Source organism: Propithecus coquereli, unplaced genomic scaffold, assembly GCF_000956105.1.
Source record: "Propithecus coquereli isolate 6110/MARCELLA unplaced genomic scaffold, Pcoq_1.0 Scaffold221, whole genome shotgun sequence".
In the NCBI taxonomy this organism is placed as follows: domain Eukaryota; kingdom Metazoa; phylum Chordata; class Mammalia; order Primates; family Indriidae; genus Propithecus; species Propithecus coquereli.
Window position 1 is genome coordinate 1,614,806 of NW_012147301.1, and position 8,338 is coordinate 1,623,143.

Genomic DNA, 8,338 nt, shown 5'->3' on the forward strand with positions numbered 1-8,338 from the left:
GGTGGGGTGGGGTGGAGGTGGGGCTGTAAAAGGATGAGGAAGTATCTAAGCAGCAGGTTTTTCTTCCCCTTACTCTGGCGTGGGGTGGGGTGGGGTGGAGGTGGGGCTGTAAAAGGATGAGGAAGTATCTAAGCAGCAGGTTTTTCTTCCCCTTACTCTGGCGTCCTTCAGGTGGATGACTCAGCTGGAGAAGAGAGTGGCTTCCTGAAGTGGAGTTTTCCAGTTTGCCTTGCCCTTCCCCACCCCTCCAGTTCCCAGTAGAGATGGAACCTACATTAGTCCATAATTCAACACCCTCCCTCACCACCCAACATACATGTACATACATACACACACACACACACACACACACACGCACACACCCCACTAACAAAAAACCCCCAGAAAAAGAAAAGATCTTCTTTTTCAAGTCCAGGGCTCAGACAACAAAAGAGGGGGCTGGGACCCTCTGCCTCACTAGTAATTCCAATCCAAATATTTCCCACAAGAGCGCCAGACAAAATTAACAGTAGAGACTCAGTTGGTGCCCAGCACGTGGACAGAAGCAGTCTGGGGACGCCCTTCCTCCAGCCAATGCCCTGACCCCTGCCAGTAGCCGCATCGACGCTCTGGGAGCGGTTTTTTCATTCTCTGTCTTTACGTCTGGCCCCCCGTACGGAAGAGACTTCTCCCTGAGCCTCATCCCTTCCCCCCAGGCCCCAATTTCTCTTTTACCCATTTAGGTACATCCCTTGCTCCAAAGCAAACAATTTATTCCAGAAAACTTGAAAGCAGCCCTGATCTTTCTGGTGAAAATGAGAAGAGGGGCACTATTGACTCGCTGAGGCTCTTTGAGGCATTGAGCTGGAGCTTCAAGGTTCTCCCACGGCCGTAACTGAATCATTCATGGATATTCACAAAAAGCTCAGGGCTCAGCCTTTCTCTCTCAGCGGGGCTTGACCCCACAGATAAAAAGTCTTCCTGTTAAGGGTAGAGTGAAGACGCCGAGGATACAGTTTGCACTTAGAGATTAAGAACAGGAACACTGGGTAAGATGTAGTGAGGGAAAACATCTTGATGGGGTGTCATGAGAAGCCAGGGGCTGAGTCCTAACTAAACTACTTACTAACACTAGGCATTATACTAGCAAACTTTCTGGGCTTCAGTTTCCTCATTTCTAAAATAGTAATAATGGTCCTTTCTGCCCAGCTCCCTACACCTACGTAACAAGTTTCCAATGACCTAGTTGGAATGAGGACTGTCAGTGCTACACAAAGTAAACTATCACTATTCCTCAAATTTTAGAGAATATGCAACCGAGACAGCTGTGATAGCCCTTTTTTTTTTTTTTTTTTTTTTTTTAAGTAAAACTCATCCTCAGCTTCCAAACAAGCAGCTCTGAGCCATACTGCCTTACTCCTTGGCTGGTGAGTTCAGAGAACCCAAATTGGTACAGATGGGCCATGTTGGGGTTCTTGGATTTAGCACCGTTCCCTTGTACTAAGAAAGTACTCACTGAGAGGGAAATTTATGTGGCTTGGGCAGGTCACAGTCTAAACCCACAACCACTTTTCCCCATGTGAGCCTCAACCAGCAGCTAAGCCTGTCTAGCCTCCCTTTAGCCCCTGCTGGCACTGGCTGAGACTCTTCGTTGCACAGCAAGAATGTTTCCTCCTCATTTCTAGGGTCATAGGTCATACCTTATAAAGCGGCCACAATCTAAGACCAGACCAAAGCCAACATCCCTCTCTACTTGTGGGCTAAATTGTGATGGAAAGTGCTCTGAGCTGTGTTCTAGAGCTCGCTCTGCGGCTGATAAGCAGTGTGACCCCGAGGGGAAGTAAATTCCCCACTCAAATCTTGATTTCCTCATAGGCACGAGGAAATCCCCGCGGGGGCGGGGATAATAATTATTGCTCTACCTACATCATAGAGGGTTGTGAACAGTTGAAGGAAGTAGTGAGTGAATGTACTTTTGTACAAGACTGAGGAACTAACCTGCTGAAACAACATCGACAGAGCAGACATCTACGTTAACAGAAAAGTAAATCACCTCCCAACCAGTTAGCTGTTACGGGAGGAAAGACTGCTTGTGGTGGCACACATCCCAGCCACTTCAGCCACACGGAGTGTTCTGCTCTCAGTTGCCCAAGGTACATCTAAGTCACCCCTTGAGTTACAATTATCACCTTCACTTTTTAAAATTTTCATTAATCTCACAAGTTGGAGGCAGAAAGCATACACAAATAGCAGCCCAAAATGTAAACTGTGGTGTTTCCAGTGACAGATCATCCAACAATTTCACCATCTGCTACCTTTCATAGAAATTTAGAGCTGAGGGGTCTCTTAGATCACGCTTGACTATTAAGCCCCTGCGACTCAGTGCTTGTTTCTAGACTCCCTATCTGGCAGTGCGTCACAGATGGGAGTCAGAGCTGCCAGATTACAGGGAGTTTACTGCTTTTTCCAGGGAAGTCCTGCCTCACTTGGGACCATGTGCAGGAGGCAGTGATCTTCCCCAAAAGGTAAATGGTGTAGAGGTTGAAAAAGGGAGTCCCCTTTCCTTCTGTGACTCCCAGTCACTAAGGGATCTTTCTTCCTCCAGAAGAACTAGTTACCTCATTTCATATTTGGTAACCAGTTTACATCCCTTTGTACCCTGAAGTCTTGGGGATGATGCAACTGAGAGGTGGCAGGAGAGGAAGCACGAGTTCTAGTATCAGAGAAAGATACTGCTGAAACGGGTTTGTTAGCACTCACGAGAACTGGGGTAAGCAACCCCAGAGGATACACTGCAGACTTGCTAGAAAACAGGAACTTTCCTAAAGCTGGCTTGAGACTGAAGTGCTTTTTATACCTCTATTACACTTCAGTCTGCCCTACTCTGATCATGAGCTCCTGGAGGGTAGGGATACTGCTATGCGTTTTAAAGGTTGCCAAATTGCTGACATCTGCATTAAAACACACATGCCCACTTCTCAGCTTAAGCTTCTCAGTCATCAAAAAGAATCCAGAACAGTATCACAAAAAAACCGCACAGGCCAAGGTGTACCAAGGTATGGATTCAAGTCTTGACACTGTCATTTACTAGCTGTGTGACCTTAGCTAAATCACTTCATTTCTCTGGGCCTTCATACCATAAAATGCAAACTATCAACTATCCTTGCTGGATTTTGTGAAATATAACAGATGTGAAAGCATATTATGATATCTTGAATTAATACCTGACTACTAAAAACAAGAATGTTCCTACCGTCCAAAAAACAAGTTTCTTTGGAAAAAGAACTCTGCCTACCTGGAAAGCACTCCTTCACCACATTTAATAAGTAAATAAATCTTGGAATATCATAGGCTTCTCTAGCTCCAGGATCCTGAAGGCACATAGACTCAACTGCAGACTGCTTCTGGTATTTACATGAAGACTTATGTCCTTGCTTGTCCTAAGAAATCTCTCTTGCCTTGCAGATTACATGAAAGAATCCGTGTGCAGTTCTAGTACTTGTTCCTTGAATAGCAGTGAAAACCCTTACGCCACAATTAAGGACCCACCCATCCTCACCTGCAAGCTTCCAGAGAGCAGCTATGTAGAAATGAAGTCGCCTGTGCACAGGGGGTCTCCGTACACAGATGTGCCATCCTTGTCGACATCCAATAAAAATATATATGAAGTTGGTAGGTGTCTCAAATAAATAACTCAGTGAAATCAGGGCACTAGTACAGCATCTGAAGTAAAAACAAGCCCTCTCCACTCACCCTGTCTCAACAACACACACTTTTGTTGCTTTTTAAGGAATCCAAGGTGAACTACCTTTCCTAGCACTGCCCTCTTCTCTAGTGCAGGAGTCAAATTCTTGTGCCAACTCTGCTTTAAAAACACTAGGACTAATACGAAACAAACACTGGGGGTGGGGAATGGACGGGTGTACACACACACACTTCACGTGATTGTTGACACAAATCTCAGTTTTAAAAAGAAAGCAATCAGAACTGACATTTACAAGTTTCTAAATCACCCTTCTTCTATCTTCTTCCAATCTAACCATGTCCTCCATTGATAAAAGCCTCTAGGATATTCTGAATCTCTTGGTGTTGAGCAGAGGTTGGGATGTTGACAGCACATTCACTCATTCCATCTCCTGAGCAAGCCTCAGTCCTAACCCACATGCATTTGTCACAGATTTATAAATGCCCAGCTAGCTCTTCTCCCCAAGTTAAATAGAACTCTCTTCCCCTCTAACAAGGCAACCAAAGCTAATCTGTTCTCTGAACTCATTTTCCACTATATTCCTTAGAGCCCACAGTCAGCGTGGTCCAAGAAGGCCGCGGTCATAACTCCAGCTATATCCAGAATCCATACGACCTACCTAGGAACAGCCATATTCCTGGTCATTATGACCTCCTCCCAGTAAGACAGAGCCCTGCCAATGGGCCCTCCCAGGACAAGCAGTCTTAGAAGGGATAAGCTTCTCTCTTGCAGCGTGCTCTGCTGAATATTCTCTGACTCTCTGAAAGAAGACAATCCCTTGACTCGAAATAATGGTGCAGATTATCTCCAGCTGCATGTTAGTTATTACGTTCACCTGGAACTAACGAAGAGTTTCCAAGTGGGACTGGGGTAATTGTTCAAGGAATTCTGTTCACAAAGTCAAATCCTATCACCCATCCCCATTCCCAAATGCCCTGGATTATATGATTTTTAAAACATTTTAAAATAAAGCTACTCATCAACATCAGCTAAATATAGTTAAAATATCTATCTATCTATCGTTTTTTAATCTGAAACACAATGCTTAAAAAGCATGTAGGTTTTACAAACCTGGGAGGGGAGAGGATTACTTTAAAGCACCTGAAATGTATATGTACTTTTGGTTGCTGTTACCACCATCTGTTTTTATTACTGAAGATAACTAGTACGTAGACATGAACTGTTCTAATATCAATCCTAAAGTACCTGTACAGTATGTCTGGTCCATCAAATTACAACAGCCAAGTTTACAGAGTTTAGTATATAGTTTAATGCTGACAACTTTCATTTTTAAAAACAAGACTTTAATAAATACAGATTAACTTTCTCTCTTCTGCCCCATAGTGACTGTAGATTGGGAAAAAAAAAAAAAAAAAGACATTTCCAAAGCACAGCAGTCTCTTTCGGTCTACCACAGTGATTTCTAGGGTAGCTTTAGAAAATTTTGCCAATTCAAAGTTCAAGAATATTGCAAGTCAGTCTTGGCCTTGTCACATCTCCTTAGTCCATCCAACACCTGAGTTATTCCATGCGAAACAGAGCTCTAAGATGATGCTTTAAGTAAGCAGCCATAGAATGGTAAGAATTAAGTGTCCCTAAAAATGGCTATTTGGCCTCCCCAATGTATTTGGTTGGCATCCTTTGACTCAGAAGAGTACTTGCATTCAAGCAATTCTTCATAAATCTTGAGCTTGATGTAGTATGGAACCTAAAAGTGTAGAAGAAATTAGACAAATGTGGATACAGCAAGTTTACGCTGCTTAAAGTACATTATGCTTTTTGATGGAATGCTTTTTAAATGAAATGATCAAAGAAAGAATGGACTGTAACCAGCTGCTGTAACAGGATGTAAAAACTTTACAGTAAAAAGCATGAGGATATGAAGTGCTTCTACCTTCTACCTTAAAACCACCACTTACTGAGATGACCAACTATGTATTATAACGAGCTAATACTCCAGATTCCACTACTGACGAACATAGGTAAACTGAGGCTCAGACAAGTCAAAATGGAGCCAACTCCCAATCCCTAAAGAGGACCTCCTCACAAGAATTAAGAACAAAAAGGGCAAACGTAGGAAGCTAATGGCCACCCCTGTACCACTCCATTCTCTTAATACAGTCCAGCCAGCAAAAAACACTTCCAGAAAGGTAAAAGAAGGGGAACTAAATGACTGCAAAGCTGGAACACTGCTATAGGAAGTGTGGGAATTCTGAAACCCTTAATACGGATTGGAAGTCTGCCATGGAACCCATTAGTTTGGGCAATAACCAGAAAAAGCAAGAAAATAAATAAAAGAGTAAATTCTCCCTCCGCCATTTCGCTGAAGGCATAAGCAAATTTTATTGTTAGAGAAAAATATATACTTACATGAATGCTGCATGTGTGCATGGGAGCGAGTGACCAGCAACAGTAAATTGACTTTCCAATCAAGCCTTATTGAAATATAAATACTAGAAAATTACTCTGTAGACCCAAGTAAATATTTCTAATACATATGTAGGAAGAAACATAGGCAAGAGACTTACCTCAGGATTTCAGGGCAGCAAGTGCCCAATTATCTTTGTGAAGCAAGGATGAAGAAGCATGATGAAGTCAGATCAGCAAGGAGAAACTTCATCTCAATCCCAGGTTTTTATCTTCTTCCCTTATCCTGCATGTACAATAACTGCTACCGGGCAAACTGCAAACAAGCAGCATCGCTCAAGTTTCAAGTTTCACCTCTCTTTTGACAGCTATCCTCTGGCCAAAGGTATTCAGCAAGAGGTGGAACGGCTAGAGCACTGAGTCAAGAGATTACAGTGTTACTCTGGTCAAGTTACTTGCCCTCTCTGGGCTCTGTTTTTCCCCCCATGCATTAAAAAGAAGAGAAGAGAAGCAGAGTGGGAAAGGAGCTCTAACCACCCTTCAGCTCTAGCATCCTATGGACTTTTAAAAGAAATGTAATGCAACTCAAATTAGGCAATACAGAGGAGAAGGGAAAGGCAGAGGGTGTGATTAATCTACGGTGACAATAGCTGCCTTCACATATCTAAGAGTTACCAGTAAAAGACCTTTCAATCTTACAAAGCAACTGTTAGAAACTTCTGCCTAACACTACCACAAATAGGTTCATGGTCAGCCTAAACATGTATACTGTGTATTTTATTGATGAGTTAGAAAGATCTGTTCAATTATTTTTCAAAAACTAAATTTTCAACCAAATAAATTGATATGCAGACAATTCAAATGAATAAAAGAAACACAACTATTGTACAATAACATAAATGAGACTATGAAATGGCAATACTTTTTTAAACCACAGATTTGTAATATATTTGTTCACTGTGCAGAGGGATTATACCTTGTACAAAATAAAACAAATTTCTCAAACTAGCTTAACAAGAATGCCTACTGTTGTATTGCAAATGGAAAACGTGTCTATGATCTATACCTTAGGTTTAAGGGTAGAGCTAACCTACATCTTGTATGGGCACTTTAAGCAGCTAGAAGAGTGAAAATTATTCCCAAGATGCTTGAAAATAAAGTGAAAAAATGTATCAAATTTTTAACAAAGGAGCCTCTTCCTTTATAGCAGCGGTCCCCAACCTTTTTGGCACCAGGGTCCAGTTTCATGGAAGACAATTTTTCCACAGATGGTGGAAGGGGGTGGGGGGGAGAGGCAGAGCTCAGGGGGTGATGCCAGCAATGGGGAACAGCTGTAAATACAGATGAAGCTTCACTTGCTGCCCACCACTCACTTCAGTTGTGCAGCCCAGTTCCTAAGTTTCATAGAAGATAATTTTTCCATGGATGAGGGGGAGGGGGAGGGAGGCAGAGCTCAGGTGGTGATGCACTGCCCAGTTCCCAATAGGCCACAGCCCAGGGATTGGGGACCACAGCTTTAGAGTTAATGAATGGGAGCAACATATTCTTATTCATGTCCAAAAAATATTTTAAAACCTCATATACTTCAGTATACAAAAGTTAGAGGGTTTCTCTGCTTTTACAAATATTTAGACTCAAAGACAAATGTAATAGCTTGTGCTCAGCTTCAGAGGCACAAAGGTACCTCTGGAATGGAGTAAGGGCAACTGTAAGAGCCACCTAATTTCTATAAATGCAGTGAATAACTTTCCACTAGTAGAAGTTATCATCCAGTAGAGTTACTCTGGTACGTCTGTTTTAGGAACGTTAAAAACATAATCGTGTGACCTAACTGGTAAAGCAGCAGCAGGATTAATCTTGTATCAATAATAAAATACAGATAAGCTAAAAAAATAGCTTACTGAGTACATTCGATAATTTTAAAATTTCTCCTTCATACTTTCAAAGATTGGTATATAATCCTCATATTGAAGTCAAACCAAAACATTCCAACTTGTCAGCTCACAAGGCTTATGTGATACTCAAAAGTTACTCCAGTTTAGTAAGATGTTTAACCAAGAATAATATATTTTTGCTAGGTAGAGAAAAGACCCATTCAGAACAGATTGCTAATAGATAATTCTTAAGGGCTGGGGGTTGGCATCTCAGTGAAAGAAAAAAAACGTAATCAAGGCTAAAAAAGTATTTACTGGCCAGGCGCGGTGGCTCACGCCTGTAATCCTAGCTCTCTGGGAGGCCGAGGCGGGC

The 8,338-nt window shown here is 42.2% G+C and overlaps 1 protein-coding gene across 1 annotated transcript in view; it reads left to right on the plus strand.

Annotated features, from left to right (window-relative positions):
- MEGF11 (multiple EGF-like-domains 11) overlaps positions 1-4,432 on the plus strand; it is a 244,897-nt gene extending 240,465 nt beyond the window's left edge. Inside the window, exons 21-22 of the mRNA XM_012644818.1 lie at positions 3,445-3,651; positions 4,272-4,432. Coding sequence (XP_012500272.1) covers positions 3,445-3,651; positions 4,272-4,432 — 368 coding nt within the window. The remainder of the gene's footprint in view (positions 1-3,444; positions 3,652-4,271) is intronic.
- Positions 4,433-8,338: the final 3,906 nt, after the last annotated feature.